This window comes from Cygnus atratus, chromosome 10 (genome assembly GCF_013377495.2).
Source record: "Cygnus atratus isolate AKBS03 ecotype Queensland, Australia chromosome 10, CAtr_DNAZoo_HiC_assembly, whole genome shotgun sequence".
NCBI classification, from domain to species: Eukaryota; Metazoa; Chordata; class Aves; order Anseriformes; family Anatidae; genus Cygnus; species Cygnus atratus.
Window position 1 is genome coordinate 22,265,921 of NC_066371.1, and position 20,825 is coordinate 22,286,745.

Below are 20,825 nucleotides of genomic sequence, written 5' to 3' on the forward strand. Positions count from 1 at the left end.
ATACATCTTACTGGACAAGCTGAATGCCTTTTATACTGTGAACATACAACACAGCAGAGTTTAATAGAAATAAAAAGACCCTGATACAATATATATTTTAATTATCTCAACTTTGATAAGCTGATGCAAATGTAATCCCCTTTAAGCTTTTCAAAGCTACCTTACCATACCTTAGCAATCAAATATTATTGAGTTTATAATTAAGTTTAATTAGGTCAAAGAATGTTTTAGTTATATTGACTCAAATACATAACAAATCTTCACTCAGCACTAAAAGCAATCAAAATTAATGAACTCTGATCTAATGTATGTAAATTGTGCTTAAATCTGGGTTTTTGTTCATAGTTTATATTGGAGCATATTTTATTAACTTGCAAATTGACAGATGAGCATTAATATTTCTCCAGTTCCATATATACTAAGTTAACATTTGAAAGAATTTTATTTTCAGAAATGATAACTGTTATATAACCAAATGATAACTGTTATATAACCAAAATAACTAACTCTTCTGAGGCTTTATATGAAAATGTTTTACTTATCTAGTTCATCATGCATCTGTTGTGTGTTCCTTCTTGATATGACAAGAAAACAGAAGCAACTTCCTTGAGCTTACAACAAATTCTGCATACAATTAATAGCAGAATACTGCACAACATTGCCCTTTTTCTTCTCCTGAATGGCATTTTGCTTAAGTAGGTACAATTTTATTTGGAAAAGTGCAAGTGTTGCATTAGGTTTTTACCAGCTTATTGCTCTAGATACCTCCTGAGTTACTTGTGGTTTTATGGAGTTGAGACTCATGGTATCATCTATCATCATTGCAAAATTTCATCTTCTTCACAGTTATCCACTTTGCAACAGCAATTAAAAATATATTGCTTTTAGCCATCTTGCTGAGTGTTCTACATAAAAACCTCCAGACAACAACGTTCATCAGTGCTTCACTTAGTATAATGTACCAACTACATGCAGCAGTCCAAAATTTGTTTTCCCAAAGAGCACTCAGCTACAGGAAGTAAATAGTCATGCTGCTTCCATGTAAGACGCAGAAGAACTGGCTGCCTGATCCTGACTGAGGAATGTAAGGATTTACGCTCCTTCAGCAACAGACCTGGCTCAGAAGAGGATTGCACAGACTGAAGACCTATGTTTCAAAGGCTGGGTCTTAGAAAAGAATAAAAATGACAGCAGCAACAAGGATTGAAAGCACAGACAGAAAAATCTGGAAATTGAATCTCTAAATTTAACTAAGGAGAGACATCCTACCAGCACAAGGAGAAATACAGAGAATTGAGGAGCTGTAGTTGGCTGTTTTAAAGATGAAAAAATACTTAGCTGTGTATGACCTTGAAAACTGTTTCACTTTATCTGTCACTCCAAGCTATCATAGATTATCTATAAAATTTAAAATTTGCATAAGAGATATTAACTATGTATCTGTAAATCAATACAAATATGCAAATCACTCTAGAACATATCACTACTTTAAGAGCACAGCATGCAACACTACAGGTTGAGTCAACTGTGTAGGCTGAATACAAAGTAAGCCTGTCTGTGGAGGTCAACATGAACAAAACCACATTGGATAACCTTTTCCTTTAAAAACAGACTTCAGACTGTGCTACATTCATACATTTGACAGCCCTCACAGTCTGCTGGCCACATCTGTCACAAGTTATCACTAACTGTTTGACATCGAGGGGATTTACAAATCCATGTCTTTAAGCTGGCAATAAAATGAGCCAAGACCAACCAGCCAGTTTAATAAGCCAGTTGATAAACTCCCAAGACATAAATACAAGTCCAGACCACTAAGCAAATACAAAGATTATTTAACGTGCTTAGGTTACCAGTCCTGGTCCTGAGTCAGCAAAGCTCCAACCAGCATTTCCTGTGAAAGGAAATTCTGTCATGACCGATTCCTCTTGAAAAGACAGGTGTGTCTGGCCATGGTCAGTCATATAAACATTTTATATCTATTTTTATAAAAAGATTGCAGCCAGATGATGAGGTAAATTGGCAGGAGACCTAGCCATCTCAACATGTATGTTGCTTTCCAAGGCATGGAGCAACTCCAGTCTTTAAACAGTTAACACCCTCTCTTTGTCCAGGAGAGGTGGGGGACAGGAAAAAGGTGTTGAACAGATGCATTTACACAAACTGGAAACTTCAGACAGAGTCAAAAAATTGCCACATCTTTCCGTTGTCAAGCACCAAAGGCAAGCAGTGAAGAAAACCCTCAAGAACAAGAACAAAGCACGAGGCACGTCCTGGAGGCGAGGCGCTGAGGCAAGGCAGCAGTAAGTGTGCCACATGGCTGGCAGCACTTCACTGCCTCAGCAGCTCGCTGAGGTGAGCTGCGAGAAGTGAGTGGGAGTCATTCACCTAATTATGTAAGCCAGGAAGCATGCTGTACAGGAAAGTCTAATATGCTTATTTGTTAAATACATATATATATCGATTTTATTACAGAGCCTGAGAGATTTATTACCTGAAAACTTTATTAATATACAATTACCCCAGTTAGAATCTAAATTCTTAATAAGGAACACATGCATTCAATTTTGGTGCCCTTAGCCACTGCCTGGGAAAATAAATGCTTTCACTGAGGATATACATATAAGCTACTTGGCCCATCTTTTCAAAGACATAAGAGAGTTGCCAGACCAAGTGTACCCTTAAGTCACAGCTTTACATGGAAAACAGCATGCACTGCAGTGTACTGCATAACCACCACACACACACACACGGTTTCATTTGACATCCACCAAACTCAACAGAAAGATTTTGGTCCCTAAAGCTTATTTTTAAAGTAAGCAGATAGTTGTCACTGCAATAACTTGTTTTGTTGTTGTTTGTAAAATAAAATCAATACTCAGAAGGTGGAAACAATATACACATTAAAGTATGTTTTTAAAAAGTATGTTAAAACTGCACAATTTATAAAATGGGTCTTTGGATGTTTTCATCACATCTGAAGTGTGATAGAAAATCATAGGTGTATTTTCAGCACATCACTTTAAAATGATGCGTGTAGATCTCATAATTGCATTAATATCACATTACACAGCTTCACAACATCAGTGACATAACTGAAATAAACCCTCTCATATAGCCAAGCAATAGGATAAAAGGTCTGTTTTTAAGTCCCGTATTCACAATGCCTTTTTGTCCTGCTAATTATTTACTAACAAGAGATTCACTGCTTTACTGTCATTCTAACTTCCATTTTTCTCTTTATAAATACTAGTACAGAAAAATGCAAAGCAGTGATATGAATAAAATTAAAATTTTTAATAATAAGCAAAACAAATTACTAATGCTACACATGCAAACAATCCAGCTAAAAAGACAAATGGGCTTATTTCATAGCACATATAATAACCAGATTTTATTTTACAAGAAGGGGAAGAAAAGGCAAAAAAGGGAAAATAAAGAAGTTACTCACACATGTATCCAGGCTGCAAATACTGATTGTATCTTCATCCTGAGTACTCTGTTTTCGTTTCTTCTACAAAAGAAAATGAAAAGCTTAAAGAATACCACCAACTACCATCAGCCTGATTCCAAAACAGGTATACATAATGAAGTCATACACATAGATATACATAGTTAATATCTTTCTCTCATCATCATTAGTCATTATAATTATCATGCATGTGAATACAAGCTCTATTTTTGTGTTCAAAACCCACCTACCTGCATATAAGTTAGTTAAAACGTTGGTTCTTTTTCTGCTCACAGTGAGTTAGTTTCACTTAAATTAACATACCTTTATTTTTAACTAAAAACATGAGGAATTATTGCATATTGTAAGTTGCACAGGGAAGTGGTTGAGCCACCATCCCTGGAGGGAGGGACATGGCTTAGTGGTAGACCCAGCAGTACTTGGTTAACGGTAGGACTTGTTGACCTTAGAGGTCCTTTCCAACCTATATGATTCTATGATTCTTAAATATACTGCAGGTGAAATATACTGCAGGAATTTAGTTCAGTTTTTGTGTTGGAAAAGGAAGAACCCTCCCTGATGTCATTTCACAGGTTGATCACAAGATTAATCTTTGTGCCTTTCAAATAAGAAGCATGAAATTTCATTTAACAGAGCTCTGCATTTTCTACCAGACCAGGAATATTTAAGAAATAGGAGAAGTCACAGAATATATGATCCCTATTTATCCAGCTGTTTTGTCTTCCACTGTCAAGTAGAGATAAGCATTCACAGATAACAGCTGGGATTTAGTTTCCAGTCTACAGAAGTCAAAAGATGAGCATTAAAAGCAAAACAAAACAAAATAAAATAAAAAACAAACACACATGTTGTCCAGATCTCCTATCTTTTTATATTTTCTGAATCTCGCAGAAGTACTAAATACATCTTAAAACAGTCAAGAAAGGGTTTATATATATATAGAGAGAGAAATATATATGTGAAATACAGAAGCGCTGCATGAACACAGACTATACCTGTGTCACTTTGGGCTACAGTAACTTCAGTAATATTACACTAAATAATTGCTCCTGAGAGAAAGTTGTAATTAGTAATGGGGGAAGGAAAAAAAAAAAAGAAAGCTGTAGTCCATCCCCCCACCTCCTCCTCCCTATTACTCATGCCGCAGGCTCTTCTGAAGCATGGAGGTTTTACTCTAGCCAGTAAAATAACCACTGCATCTACTAAGTCAAGCATAAGGCTTCTGATAACCATTTCTTTGATGAACAAACGTAAAGAATATTTATTATAAAATCCAGAAGTTTTTATTTCATGCTGTTTTAAAATGAAGCTAGAGGTGTTGAAACTTTTTATATTTACCCAATAATTTTAAGCAGATCTTTGACTTGCACAATGTTTTATTACAATTTTGCTATTTCTTTCATGAAATTTGACTTGTCTCACTTTTTTCCTGACAATGATAATTTTAAAGTCAACAACCACTGGTATTTTAACACCATTATTATTACTTAATTTAGAAACAAACTGATTTGTGAGTTCTCCAACCACACTACACAATGGGAAGCGTTCTATAAAAAGTAATTCTTTGTCCTAAGACTAGGAACAGTCAAATCCCTCTTACTGTTATAGTATAGATTTTGGATTGGTGTGCGTAGATGGACGTGATGCAACTTCATCCACAGCTTGGGTTTGTATTTGTGGAAGTTACAGAGGTATAAAAATGCTGTAAACCTAAGCTTCACTCTGCAAAAATATTAGAAGAGTTAATTCCAAAGGAGTCAACATAATAATAAAAACAAAAGAAGGCAGATCCACCATTCAAAAATAAGAGAATATCACCTTTTTTTTTAAATCAAAAAGCTATCAACTTTTTTTTTTCTTAAAACACAAAAACAAAAGTAGTAAGAAACTTTAAAGACATTCAAATGCTTAAGTATGTGTTCCCAGAACTGTATAGACAGGTAAAATTTGAAGGAAAATAAGTGATATCACCTCTTTTTAAAATAAATTCTATGCATTGTGGAAGTATAAATGCCTCCTGTAACGGAAAAGATGCAATTTTATTGATAACATAGTGTGAAGAATGGGCGCTCTCACAAGCGGGGAACTACTTTGTTAAATAAGGCATTAACAGACACGTGCTGACAGTCACAGGACTACAGGTCAGCAATGAACACGGTGGCACTTCCAGCCCAGGCAGAGCTGTAATGAAAGCTGACTGAGACTACAAGAGGCACAAACATCTTCAGGCCCACACAAAGTAGGTGAAGCTCACCCAGCCTTATTGTGCTAATCAAAGGATCACTCTCTCCACTTTATTTTAGCTATTCTACTTCCTGAAAAGTAACAAAACAATCAAACAAACCAATAACAAATAAACAAAAAATACTACTTATGTCATCTTGAAGTCTGTCCCAGTGACTTTGTTAGCCATGTCATTTGGTACAGAAATTGTTAAACATCAACCACTGCAGGCAAGATGGATGTTTTCATTTTCTAAGTGTTTCAAGGATTATTATCATTATATCAGTGGGAGAAAAAAAAAGAAAAAACACCATAGCAAAGTTTATTCCAATAACTGAGCTACCAGATAAATTTCTTTGCCCATAATAAGTGGATTAGAAGCAAAGATTGCAGCCGATATTGTGCAGGGAGCATAAGGTGCTCATTACATTAATCCCTGCTCATTGTGAACATCTTTTACCCAAAGGAGTTCCAACTCCAGGCTCATTTGCCATAGCTCCACACAGCTGACCTCTGCATTTCTCATGCTCCTTAAAGTTGCCTCTAAATGTTACTCTCCATCTTATGTATTAAGTCACCTGGCACATCATTTTATCTCAACAATTTGGTGTATGTTCCTTTCACAAAAGATCCTATAAGTACAGCGTCAAAGCTTTAGGCTAGGCCCACAAGGGTTATGTGAATAAGCATTGTACATGTCGCACACATCTGAAGTGGAACAAGCTTACCTGCAAAGCCAAGGATCTTTGACACTGAAGTGGACTTATAGCCCAAATACCAAAATCAGCTAAGTGGCACATTAATGAAAATGTTGAACTTTCTGACAGAATTTAAGTAAGCCAGGCTCTCTATGGGCTCCAATACTTATTGCACACATTGATGTGTTTATTTGTCATTTAGGCTAACAAATCATAATTACATCATATGAGATTATGGCAGATTTGTCATACCAGCTTATATCAAGCAATACTACTTTAGGCCAAAAACCACAATGTGTGAAACTTTACTCAACGCATCACCTGTACTGGCCCAGGCACAGCATGACAGAGAGGGACTGATTTCTTAGTTCCGTTTCCTTACCTTGCACATGAAGTATTCACTAGTTCTTGTTAATATTGCTTACAATTATCTATGGCCATGTCAATCACCAGTTTTAACACAAATTAATAGCTTTTTAGGACTATATGGCCTGAAGAAGCATGTGCAGTTGGAAGGAGGAAAGTCCATGCTGAGTGTGCTGTATTATGAGGACAGAAACTAATGATGTCATGAGCTTACTCATACAGAGATCTTACAGAAATTTTACAGATTTAACCACAGATTTGTTATGGGATAGAAAAGATGAGGCCCTTATGGAAATCTGAGTATGCCTGAATTACAAGCTATGTTCATTACATGCACAATACATAACCACATTATAACATACTGTGTATGTATGCTGTTTTAACAGAATCATGCCCAATTAGTGATTGTATCAGTGTTTGTTTTAATTAAAATCCAGTAAGAAATCCCAAAACATTATGAATATTATGAAAAGGGATAAAGTACGACACACAACCATTAGTGCACCCTATCTTTGTACTTGGGAAGCAAACTAAAGCTACTGACATGAATATTCCTCAAATTCTAAACTGAACGTTCCAACCAGAACCCCTATGTATTCTAAAATCAGAGTAATGTTATTAAAAATAATCCATTTTAAAGGTATTATGTAATCCTTAAACTAGAAAGGATCACACATCATTTCTGGTGTATATAAACTATGTGAGTAATGCCATGCTGCAGCACTGTACTAAATACATTAAATGTAAAATAGTGTGATTACTCCATATTACTCCAGGAGAAATAGACAAATATCATCTGCTATCTCACTGCAGAGTAATTATTTATTAGAATTTGTATTTACTTGACACAAACTGATTTGAAAATTGTATGAAGCTGCTTGCCTTGCTGGGAAAGAAGGACCATTTGCAATGCTTCAGTAACTCTCCTTTCCTACACAATATTTGTAGACCTTAAGAAAAGGTGAAATAAAGTATACCCATAACACATCTATTCTGAACGCAGACAGGTCTGTGTTTTCTGACTGACCACACATTTACACATTACACACATTTGAAATATGCACCTCCAGACAGAAGGATATTTTCCATCACACTTGAAAGCACATTTGTCTTTAGAAATACACAAAAATCTGAATTACCGGACTGTGATGACTGGGCATACACCAAGTTTGAATCTTTATCTGTGTTTGGTACTGGTGGCTAAAAGGCTGTGGATACAGCCACAGCTACAGAGACAGAACACTTCCTGTTACATCTTATATTATTTTATTTATATTATTTATATTTATATTATTTATTATATTATTATATTACATTTCTTATATTCCTTATTACTTCCTTAACATCTCAAGAAAGAGTTGTTCTCAATAATTATCTCAGAGGAGACGAGAAAGTAAGATATCCAATTATATATTAAAGCAATAATTAGAATTAGAGTAATAAACACATTGTTATGGGAAGGCTGGATTAACATCCTCTCTCCATCACAGGGTTTTAGTTATCCATACTGGAGATTTACTTTTGTGCATTTTTGCATTTCATCTCCCAGGTGGTAAAATATAATTTGATTTATAAAGCCCATCCTGTGACATGGAAGGGAACACTTGTCAGAAGAATTGCTGACTTTTCCTAAATCACGTCTATTCTAATTTCGCAGAAGTGTCTTCACACAGATGTGCTTCAAAACAAAATAAAATAAAAAATAAAAAAATAAGACAATGTATTAAAATAGCCAGGTCTTTAAACTTTCTAAGTCATAGGCCTGTGCATTTCAAAACAAAGCACACAACTTACTTTTTAAAACCTTTTTTTCCATGCAGAAATCTATTTAAATGAAGGATTCATTCATTTCACCAAAACAGACTTTCCCTTCCCTCTCACAACAAAAAGTCAAAAATAAAGAAAAAATAACTGATTAATCATTCTGTATTTAAAATTGTTTCTATAGAAAAATATCTGAAAAACTTGGTCTTTCCAGAATACAAATTTGGGCACACTTCAACAGTGCCACTAGGAAAAAAGCAATATTGTAAAAACAAAACCAAACCACACCTCACAGTTCTAACATATGATTTAAATAAATATAAGTAGGTAGGGCTGTGTACATATGCACGTTTTTGTATGCACATGTATATTTTATAGTTTATACATGTATACACATGCCTTTCTTTTCTGGAAAAGGAAGGTAAACATGCCACAACATGTTCTACTGCAGATCCTTTGAACATCCCGTTAACATTTTTCTTGGTGGCACTTGTGACATACCGAAAACTATGCAAGTAAAGAGTATTGAGTGTAAGTTACATAAACAGTTTTCCTACCAACAATAATTCAAAGTTTCTTCAAAAGGATTCCTAGGTGACAAATCTGAAGTATTTCTAGATGACAAACTGGACTGGGAGGAAAGCAGACAAAATCTGAGCTCTCCGGACTAATTTGTTTCTAGAAGTTTCACAGATGACACAGGCATAAAAATAGTAATAATAACAAATATTTCAAATTAGAAAATAAACGATTCAGTTGTTGTAACGCAAGAGAAGATTCTGACTAAAGGCTTCAATGTTTTTCTCCCCAGCAGTTATCACTCAGTTAACAACATATGCCTTGGATCCAACATAAATTGGATATAATATTACTAGGCAAAAGATTAATAACTTTCTGTCTTAGGGTTAGTTGAATAATCACTAATTTAACATTTCCTGCTGCAGGTGGTGGGATATCACAGGGCAGACCTCAGAAGTGAGCTAGAAGAGGCAGCAGTGTTGTTGCATTACCCAGCTTAAAGCCAGAATGCTCACAACACTGAAACAAGAATAAACCCTACCTAGGATTACTTGTTTTCCACGTTATCACATTGTTGTTGCACTGACATTCAATTTTAAGAAGAAATAAATGATGCTTAAAAAAAAATAAAAAGACACACCACTTCGACATAAAGTTCTTAAAAGAAGCCTCTGTAGAGGGAGGCCATGTCATATTAATCACAAGCATCTCTGCTTGCAACAAGCAGCCAGGCACCTCTGAATTTCCTGCTAAGCTTGGTTCAGAGATAACTGATTAAAAATTCACACCTAGTTTAAGCTTAGAGAGAAACGCATCTCCTTTTTACTTCACTCTAACCTGCAACTCCCCTTTATGTCAGTACCAGTGCCCCACCCTGGTGAGCTCTGACTTTCCTGCCTGTGCCACTGACAGTTCTGACAGCTTGAAGGCACGGGAAGACCACAGGATCTCAGAGCACGTCTTCCCAGAGCATAGTGCCTCTTCATCTGAATGATGCATCATAACATGCATTTGGGGACCACAACTTCAGAATACTGAATTCTAATACAAGGTTTTAAAAAAGAAAAGAACTATTTACCCTATGTTTCAATATCGGTTCTTTATGATACCTTGGCAAAAGAATTTGCTTCAACTATAAAGAGAACCAAAAATCCGGTAAAGGTTAATTATCAAACTTGTTTCTGTGTATATGTCCGCTGCCCTCTACTGTTCTGAGCATCAGAGACATTACCTGTCTCTTTTTCTCAAAACTGCCACACAAACCTAATCAAAAGCTTTATTCCTATTGAGGGAGAGATTGCCCAGTTGGCCCTGAGCCTGCTACACAGATTTGCAGGTCCTGTGTCCCACCCTGCACGTGCTCAGCTGTCAGGCTGTTTATATGTCAGTATTAGCAACAGAAGTGCTTGCTGTCAATGTCCCAGGCAAAACAAAACCAAAAACCACCAGCCTAGGTCTGTTGCAGCACAGCAGCAAACTCCTACATGGCACTAAGGCTGCCACAGAGCCGCAGGTAGCCAAGCACTTCTGAGGAGCCTTTCACATTGCTGCCAGACAAAATGGCAGCTCCTTCCACCTTTCTTTAAGCACAGAATTAAGTTTTACTTCTACAGTGCTATCATGATGGACTTGAGATTTTCTGGTCACTGTAATATGAAATGAACACTGAAGTGAACAATGAAATGAAAATTATGTGCAATGCATTCAACAGTAACAACAGGAAATGGGTGTGCATGTACAGGATACTGTAAGGACAAGGATCAGCAGAGCTTTGTTTGAGGACTGGTATTTATTCTGTCTTTATTTAACCTTCTTCCTTCCCCTTTTCAGAAGACAGGGGAGAGTATCAGGCACTGGAATCTAGCAGAGAGCTGCATATGCTGAACCTTTTTCAGTTTGCTACAAAAGCAGAGACAAATTCAGATAAATAAGTTAGATACACTTTTACTTCCTTCTTCTTAAAAGTTCCTTGCTACGTGATTGAGCAGCAATTATTAGTACAGGATCCTTTCTCAGTGAGGACTTCAAGACAAAAACTTCAGGAGTGCTACATTAATTATGGTTTAGTTAACACTTAAAATCAATGTCTAGGAATTCTAAGTTGGCCTAGCATATAAACAACAACTAAGATGCAGTTTAGAAGAGTCCGTGCACTATTCAGATTCCTCTCTTCTTCCCACAACCACTTTTCAGCTACAACCTGTCACGCCCAGTTCCCAGTGCCCCCAGGTAACACAATCAGTCACGTGCAATTAATCCTCGGATTCCTTTGCTCGTGGCCAGCTGACCTGGTGAGGTTGCAGTTCCCAGCCGTATACGTTTATATTGAGAGAGCTTATTACAGGCCCCAGTTGTAAAAGCAAGAATAAATTAAATTGAGGCTATTTTAATGCTCCAACTCTACCCTTAAAGGCATTGTGCTCTTAAAGACGTGCATTTAAGGAAGGCGTTGTACTCTTCCTCTATCTGGACAGCAACAAACTGCACTTGCTTCAGCTGCCCGTTTAATTACAGCTGTCAGCCACCACTTCTGCTTCCCAACCTGCTACATCAGTGGATGGCTTTTGTTCTTGGAACGAAAACCACAATGAAACTTGCTCACTTGAAAGGCAGATTCATTCAAATTATGATTTTTTTTTTTTTAAGAACACAAATCTCATTGTGAAAGAGCTTGACTTGCTGATGCTGTGCACAGCACCAGAACCACATACAGTAAAAAGAAATAATTTCCGTAAACTAGGTCTCTACGTGGCTTTCAGTTGGCTTCATTAGCAAAAACTGCAGTCATCCCTTATTGTTCTAGTACTCTGCTGTTAGTCTGCTTTCCTTCAGTCCCTTCATTTAGCATCGTTACGCTGCTCTACCTTTAAAACCACAGATGGGTTCCTGTAGATGGCTTTTGATCTAGCGCCTGAAGTGGTGCTCTTCAGCTTCACACACAATAGATAAAATGGCTGCACCTAAAATGGATTTTTCAGCATAGATTAAAATTAATTATGCTTTCACTAAAATTACATGTTGCTGTGTCTATTTTAGGATTAAATATATGTGGGGAAAATAAACAACACACTTGACCTCCATTTCTCAGGAAACAAGGCTTATATAATACTGGTGGGTATCCCTATGACTCTTCATTCTGGAATTATTCTTGAAATTTTTTTTTTAGCCCAGTTTTAACCAAAAATTTTAATGTGAGCTCAGCAATATTAATATACAGTAGAGAATCCACATGATTTTATGTCACTGGCAGGCATGCATCTCCCTGGTGTTCCATGAAAACTGTAAAACTGTAGTATTTAGTAGATTTCTTCTGCTATAAATTTTCAAGTAAACAATGTGTAAAATACACACCCACAGCAAATATAATTATGTACATCCAAAAACACTTCAACAAGTACACAGCACAGCAGTTAGTAATCAGCAGTCTCATTCTTAAGCTATTTAATAAAAACAGAGAATTCGAATGCATAACATTTATTAAAGCAAATTTCACAAGTTAGTTCTTCATTTCTCTGACTGTCTTGATAAACTTCCAGGGCTGTTGCACTTTTGATTTAGCTTTCTTAAGCATGTTTTAAGTCAGAACTGCATAAAGCATTCCACATAACATCTTAAAAATATTCTGTGCCATAAATTTGTCATAGACTCTCTCTCACTACTGTTAAAGGCGGCGTAAAACAAAATATATCCAATTAACAATTCACTCTTAAGCTTCAGTGTACTTAAGCCATATCCTCCACAGCAAACCCAAGAGTATACAGGCCTTGAACACAGCCCTGACTTACTTGCCTCACACTGCAATTCCTCACCTTTATCACATTTCTAAGAATTTCAAAGTACGGTTTTATTCAACACATACACAAATATTTTGAAATAACTTTGCTTCTTGAATAAGAGGAAGCTCTCTAGTTCTCCAGCCACTGACAGGATGCTATGATCTGGGATTAGAGCTGCAAAGTTAGAGATCAGATTTGTCCATGTGTGACACTGACGTGCTACTCTCATTCACAATCAATAGCCCCAAAACAAAATCCCACAAGTCATTAAGAACAGTCCAGAATTAAACGCTAGCCATTGCAACATGTAAAACATGCCCACATGAACAAAATTTCTAAATTATACTGAAAAGTTTAAAATGACAGATTGTACAATATAATTGTGTAGTCAGTTCCACTGCTAAGTTAACTTTGCAGTTAGGAAGCATTCTCCCCAAAAATATTTAACCTAAGTCTCCCTTGTCACAAAATAGACTGATTTTGTAAGTCCTCTTGTTCCTGTGCTAGCTTGGCAAATAGAGAACAAATGCCACCTTTACAATTATTCCCACACACTCAAGAGATGTGTGCACACTTTTACCACAAATTGAGTCTTATTTTTCTACATGTGACAAGTACTAAATCTTTTAAACTTTCTTCATAGGTGACATTTCCTACATTTATTATCAATCTTGCTACTTTTGAAGGTGCAATACCTCAAACTGCAGCCAGTTTTCCAGGTGCTACTTCATACACACATTGTACAGCAGCAGCAGAGTAATTATGCTCTGTAAATATGCTGTATATGGGATCTGTTATAGCTTTCACTTATATGCACAAAGTCTATCCACTGCCAAAATGTTCTAATATAAACCCCAGTATCAGACTGAATTATCATTTTTATGCTAGGAGATAGAGGCAGAGATGTTTACACACTCATGGTAAAACAATCAAACAATAAAGAAAACAAAACCAAGAACTATCATCCTGCAACAATAAACTACCAATACACAGAAAAAAAATAAACCATCATCCATCCCAATATCAAATATCGGAATATGTTATCTACATTTTGAAGAAGTTTATTTCCTTACAGAAGGAAACACTCCTGCTAAGCACCATTTTGGTTTCATTAAGACAGAATTTCAAATCCTGCCATGCTTGGAAGGATGATCTGTGCAATTTCAACTTACTACAATGCCACACAAGAAAACAATGAAAAGTAACATAACCCTGAATGCATACTCACCTGACGATGCACAAAAAAACAGCACCACACCATGAGGCACTTTGTATTGTACTCAGATTTGAGGAGGTTTCTTAATCTTCAGCGTGACAGTGAAAACTCTGCTACAAAGAAGTCCCTATGTTTCTCCTTCAGTTTTCAGCAGGAACTCCTCCCCATGCGGTCACACAGTTTGCTCTCGCTTCCTGTCATGCAGTGTGCTAGAAGTGTCAGAAGCCGAGTGATACACATTGTCCTCTCTATCTCAGCTTTGGATTTTCTCACACACTGCTTCAAATAATACTTTAGGCATACAGAAGTGTTTTAAAAATTGCTAACAAGTGTAAAGAGAATGGCAGTGGTATGGTGAAGGTAAAGACATCTTTAAAGTGTTTTTCAAGTAATAAGTAGGTATTTGGGGAGCTTTGAGAGTCAGTAACTGAAACACTGCCTGCCGCCTACGTGTGCACTTCTCAGTCTCAAATCATAGCAACAGGCTTTAACCTTGAAAGTGGACAGCTATCTCCAAACGCAGATGCCTCAGTCAGAAGACAAAACACCTGGTATATACTGGGTGAAACTTGTAAACATTCAGTTCACAGAAAAGATCAGTATTCCAGAAATTAAGGGATCTGCTAAGCAGTTCTTATAGTAAGAGGCATGAGGGCAAGCACAGCATGTTTTAGAAATGGCCCAGAACCAAGGCGCAAAGATATGCTTGGCAGAGGGCCCACGTTTTACATTTGAGGACATGTCAAGGAAGTGCAAAGCTTGATTTTATCTGTGAGAGTTCTGTATAACAGATGAAGGAAACTCCATTTTTGCTGATTCTTCACCACTCTTGGTAAGCAAACCTGTAGCAACTGCCTTCCATGGAACGAACCCAGTGATTCTTCATTTCACTCGAGTTGGGAAAGCTATATACCTTAAGCAGAAAGCTATATACCTTAAGCATCAAAAAAGCATTCACTTTGAATTTACTGCTGCCTTAAAAATATTGGATATGACTGGTGCTACCCCACCAGCATAAGAATCGCCAGGCCATCTGTAATTTCAAAACTGAGAAGCTCATCCTGAAAGAACTCCATGGCCACATACATGTTTGGCCATTAATATGATCAAGACCGTGCAATCAGGAAAGTTACAGGATTAGGTTCCAGTTTCATAATCCAAACCACAAAATAGAATGCTTCCTTAAGAGGTCTTATATTTGCATGACAAAGACATTATGACTGGGAAGAGAACAAGTGAGTCAGACTGACCTGCTGATAACAAGAGTCTTCTCTCAAACTGCCAGCTAGGTCACTAGCACATATTTGTTTTCCGTGATTATACACCCAGTTAATTGCCTCACTTGGCCATCAAATTAACTTGTATTACTTCCGGGTAAGAAAAGCTAGCTTCCACAAGGTGCTCATCTCCAAGGTATCAAATTATGCAATTTTCCATATATTACCTGAAAATTTATAATTGTATATGCTTCATGCAATTTCAACGTCCATTTGAGCAGCCCTCTTCAAAATCTAAACATGCATAGACGTAAACTTCCCTTACCCAAAGTAAACTAGAAATCAACGCAGAATAGTTACAAAAACTAATGGAATCTGTAAATATCACGAGTGATTGAAACACAGTGCTTTATATAAAAAATGATGGAGCTTATCCATCTTTTCATCATCTTTCCTGCATCACAAACAGCATTAACTCTTTTGGGTCAGAAAAACTTGTCCTCAAAGTAGTATCACAGAATCATTTAGGTTGGAAGAGACCTCCAAGATCACCTAGTCCAACCTATGACCTAACACTAACAAGCCCGCTACTAAACCATATCACTAAGATATGGTTTAAGTAAAAGGAACTAACTAAAAGGGACTTTGGGGAGAAATATGAGGTTTGGTTCTATTTTAAGGCCTATGTTGACTGTAGCGTAAAGAACAAGTGCAAATACAGGGAAAAGAAAAATCCTGACACTTCTGATCCCTCCTACACGTTGCATATACATTGTAGATTATTTCCTGTACGCTTACTTTTTGACATATTTTCTATACATTTCTAAGATAGTACATCCTTGGTTTTAGAAGACTTATTAATAAAATATCAGAAGACTAAATATGTTCCTACTCCTATTCCGAAGATTCTTTTTTGTTTCCAGGACTTAATTGTATGAAGAGAGAAATTCAAGCAAGCATCCATAATAAAAGAGAAACAGTTGAAAGTATTAGTCAAATCATTCATTTTAACATACTAAAAATCAAGTTGTCAGCATAATAAATGCAAGACAAAGACAGTCTAGACCCTACATTCTTACATCTCTCTCTTGATCTGTTAAATCTTTTGTGACTTGACAAATACTAGATTGTTCTGCAGAATCCTGAATGCTTCTAGTAGGCAAGAATGTCAAGATACATCTGAATTTGAGTAGTAAGCAAACAATAATTCTAAATTAAGAAAGCACATACTTAATGAGTTGGTGCAGTCTTTTGTCGGTATGAAACAGCACAAAGTTTCTGCTGAGCTTGCAGGCAGAAAATAAAAGGTGAAACTGATACCAGTTAGCAACTAATTCCTTTAAAAACAAGAGCCATCACACTTCCCAGCAGACAGAAAATACTAAAAAAAAAAAAAAATCCTCAGGAAGCAGATATTTTCTGCCAAAACTTTCAAAAATTACTTAAACATTTCCTTTTTGGTGAATGGTAAATGTTGTTGGTCTGTCTTCCCTGCCTAACAAAGTGCTAGAACCATATCTAGCCATCTTCTCTTCAGTGCCTTTCAGCAAAGAACAGTGTATTTTCAAAGGAAATCCACATAAATTCTATATTTAAACAATATACAGGCCAGGATTTTTTCTCAAGATTCCTTTTCCTTTTTCTTTCTTAACTTGTCTTTAGACTGTCATGACATCTAAGTTCTTTCTTAAACAATCTTTCACCCTATCACAGGAAATTTTAATGCTTTGCCATTAGGAATTGGTAATTCCTTGCCCAGGCTTGAATACTTGCTCTTAAAAATAAATACAAATAAGTAACTGTAGAAAGCTCTGTGCCAGATCCAGAAATTAGGATTAAATATTAGATGTTGAAGTTCAGAACTGCATTCCTGAAAATTTAGCCTCAGCTGTTGCAGAAATCTAAATTCCATGGGCAGCTCATATTTTTCCCTTATGCTTGCCCAAATTTCTAATTCTGCTCATAATCACAGTGATCTCAGTGAAAGTTCAGTGTGGTCAGTGCTATTTCATACATATTTCCAAATATGATTCAGAAACTAGGGCAATTCTGACAAATCTTTTAAGAAAAGGCATAACATACTTACAGTATCAGGTGCCAGATATTGGAGCCTACGTGATATTGTAGCCCACTCCTATAAAACAGCATACACCAGCACTCTGAAGAAGCCTGACAGGCTTGACACCTCAATCTCTATGGAGGCAGCCCTAAATCAAAAAAAAATTTTTTTTTTTTTTAAACATTGCTTTCATCACTAGACATATATAAGGATGCAAGGTTTATTAGCATCTCCTAACCTATTTTACAAAGAAAGATTTGTGTTGTCCTAGATCAATTTCCAAGAGAGTCTGCAGGACACATTTTCCAGAGAAGTTCTGGACCCTGGTCCTTACATGGAGGGACAAGCTGGAACCAGTCCATTGATTTTATTTAATAAAAGAATTATTAGAATGGAGATGGAAAAGAGACACCATTAGGTAACATTTTACAAGAAGTATGTTCTTGTTTTTATGTATAAAAGCTGATTCAAAAGGAAAATGTGAAACTTTTCAGATGCCTGTAGAGTTAAGAAATTGTGGATTCCTCTTACACAGGCTCAGGCAAACCACAGCTTAAGGATCCGAATTGTTACCTGTAGCAGTAAACTCATAAGAGAAGCCTGTTCTCAGAGGAAGAAAGTAACGCTGTTTGGTTTTCACTGCAAGGTGGCTGCACAAAAACAAAAAGGCACAGAACCAAGATCTGAAAGGCCCAGAACAACAAAAAGGAAAGATGCTGAAAATATCTAGATTTCTTACGAACAGATCATTTAATTCTCATAAATTGTGATCATGAGTGACACAATTAAGGAAGAGGTAAGATTTTCCTGTTAAAGTGATGGGGAGCATTCAAATTAATCTTTTCTCCATTTTGTTCTGTTTATGACTATTAAAGCTCGTCCTCAAGATGGAAAGAATAGTTACTAACAAAGTAATTAGGAAAACTAATTAAAATATGGATGCAATTTTATGGGTCTTAAACTGCAACAAGGATGAGGTTAAGCTGGCAGGCATTTTTCAGTCAAGTTTCCTGGTAACACTGAGATTTTCATATTCCATTTCCTGGAGACCACAACATACAAACACTTCAACTTGCTTTGCTTCTTTACACTGACACTCACACTACTTCTTAGGTCACCGATAGCCTTCTGTCTCAGGAGCCAAAGCATTTTAGAAGCACGTTGGCAAGCATGAGTTTTCTGCCCAGCATCAGGCACGAGACTGGCCAACCAGACTTCCCCTCAACCTCGTAAACAGCATTGAAAACAGACTGCCACTCTTACCTGTCTCAATCGATCCTGACTGATAGCATGGCAAAAATTGCTCTCTAACCTCCACATTTTCTTGCAACTGTACTTCAGTCAGCCCCCAAGGTGTCTGCACTTTTTGTTGCCAGCAACATCAACAGCACCCACTTGAAAGAAGCGCAGCTTGGATTTACGTACAATGCAAACACCCACACAAGTAACAAGGAAGGAAATCTAAGACACTATCTCTAGAGATCCCAGACAGCAACTGCCTCAGAAGATTGAGATGAAGAAATCATAATTAACAAGCTCAAAATACATAAATACATGAAAACTATTAATTTGGTATCTGTGTAGCTCTAGCACTGCTGCTGATTCTGATGGAGCAACAAAACAGCACCTCTAACAAAGAATCAAAAAGCCAGAAACATAGGTAAAAAGTTGAGTATCACTGTAACTTTGGCTTGCATGGAGACAATGAGCCCTGAATATTAATGATTTAAACTCAAAAGATATCTGACAACACTTCAGAGAAATTTTCCTGCCTTAATATTCGCACTTATAAAATACCCATACTACAGGGGTGGCATAAATTTCAAGTCTGGCAAATGTCTGTAACAAGCAGGTGCTCAGTGTTTATTCAGGTTATCCACTTCCAAGCATCTTCTGCTGCCCAGACCTTAACAAAACGATAATAGCAAAAAAGCAAGCAAAACCAATATATAGCAGTTTCACTGTTGCTATCTTCTCTATAGCTCGTTATCATATAAGGGGAAAAAAAAAAAAAAAAAACAACACTTCAATAATTTTTCACAGCAGTATCCTGCCGCTGCAACTAAGATTTTGAAAGGTATGACTAAAGTGAACGTGCACTGCTGAAGTACTGTGTGGTATGAATGCAAGTAATGTTCCCTTTTTGCCTTCCAGAAGCCTAAGCAAGTTAGCGTATGTGGGATCGCATGCAGCCAGCATCCAAAAAGCCTGCAGTTCCCTCCCTCTCTCATAGAGACTGTCAACAAAAGCCACTCAAAGTGCTGTTTCCAATTCAAAGCAACAGGAGGAACTCAAATTCCTTCCCCCTTCAGCTCCTGTGTTCTTTATATTCCCTTCCAGTCCTCCCTTTGACTTTCCTTCTCACCTGCTCCTTAGAAGACTTGGTTTAGCTTTCTGCCACAGGTACAACTTGACAACCTCAACCAGAACCTGTGGGACTGTCGGTGAGAGCCAGATGCTTGAGCAGAACTTCTACTGCAGCACAGAGGATTTCACAGCTGTTTTTGCAAATGATGCTCTTGCAACCTTTTCCAAATGCATAACCTATTTATTTACTTTTAAATTAGAACTTACTTCACAATTTTAAATAGTACTAACCTAAGCACTGCCAATTTGGGAGTTTGTACAGCAAACTTGAACTGATTGGTGACAACTTTTACAATTACAAGCACTGAGAAATTAGACAAAAGACCTTCACAATGGTTTGCTTAAAAAAAAAAAAGGAAGTTGTGATGTTAATAACAACTCTGTAACAGGTTGCAATAACACCACATTTTACTGAAAGCATCATGAAAAACAAACAAAAAAGCACTTAGAGTCCACGAGTACCACCATTCTTGTCCAATATTTGTTTTACACTAAGATTTCTGTTCAGAAATAGGGTAACATCAATAAAATGTTGATAAATATTCCAAAATTATTACTGTAAGCTTGTTTTCTCAGACCAAATGGCATCAAGTTCAGCAGGACAATGGTACCACGCTGTTAACCATTACAACACAAGTTTCTGAAACAAAGTCATAGGAAATACTAATTTCACATCATGTTTTCTCCATGAGCAGCCACTGCTTGGGGGTGGGGGAGAAACAAATACAAAGAAACAGGCAGAGTTTAGTGTGAGTCAAATTGAACACGGGTCAAGTTCATCTGATGTTGAACAAAGAAAAGAACAGTAAATGACAGCAGGAGTACAAGGTAACACCCAACCTATGATTAAAGACAGGAAATCTGCTCTATAACAGAACACCAAACTTGGCCTAAGAGAATGACAATTGGACCTATCTGCTTTATCACATGTTGCTTCTAGCTCAGAATTGTTTGTATGCATAAAATAGCTGGTGTGACAGGTTTATAGCACACAGAATATTTCTACTATAAATAACAAACCACACCCAGAACAAAAATAAACGTGTTACAAAGCACTGACGAAGATTCATAAAATAAAGCTCCACAGGGTCAACAGAATGCCTGCATACGACATGTTCCAATAAAATACCTATTCTGTGAAAAGGTAA

At 36.7% G+C, this 20,825-nt stretch overlaps 1 protein-coding gene across 9 annotated transcripts in view; it reads right to left on the reverse strand.

The window, feature by feature from the left end:
- Window positions 1–20,825, reverse strand: part of ARHGEF3 (Rho guanine nucleotide exchange factor 3) — a 126,827-nt gene that overhangs the window by 56,574 nt on the left and 49,428 nt on the right. For 6 of the 9 annotated variants that reach the window (XR_007708703.1, XR_004780505.2, XM_050712796.1 and 3 more), the window contains exon 4: window positions 3,452–3,514. Coding sequence is in view for 6 of the 9 variants with exons in the window: in XM_050712796.1 (XP_050568753.1) it covers window positions 3,452–3,514 (63 nt within the window). In the remaining 3 variants the exon portion in view is untranslated. Of the gene's footprint in view, window positions 1–3,451; window positions 3,515–14,046; window positions 14,197–18,573; window positions 18,712–20,825 lie in introns of those variants that run through there. The other 3 variants (XR_007708704.1, XM_050712799.1, XM_050712798.1) reach the window with 3 other exon arrangements.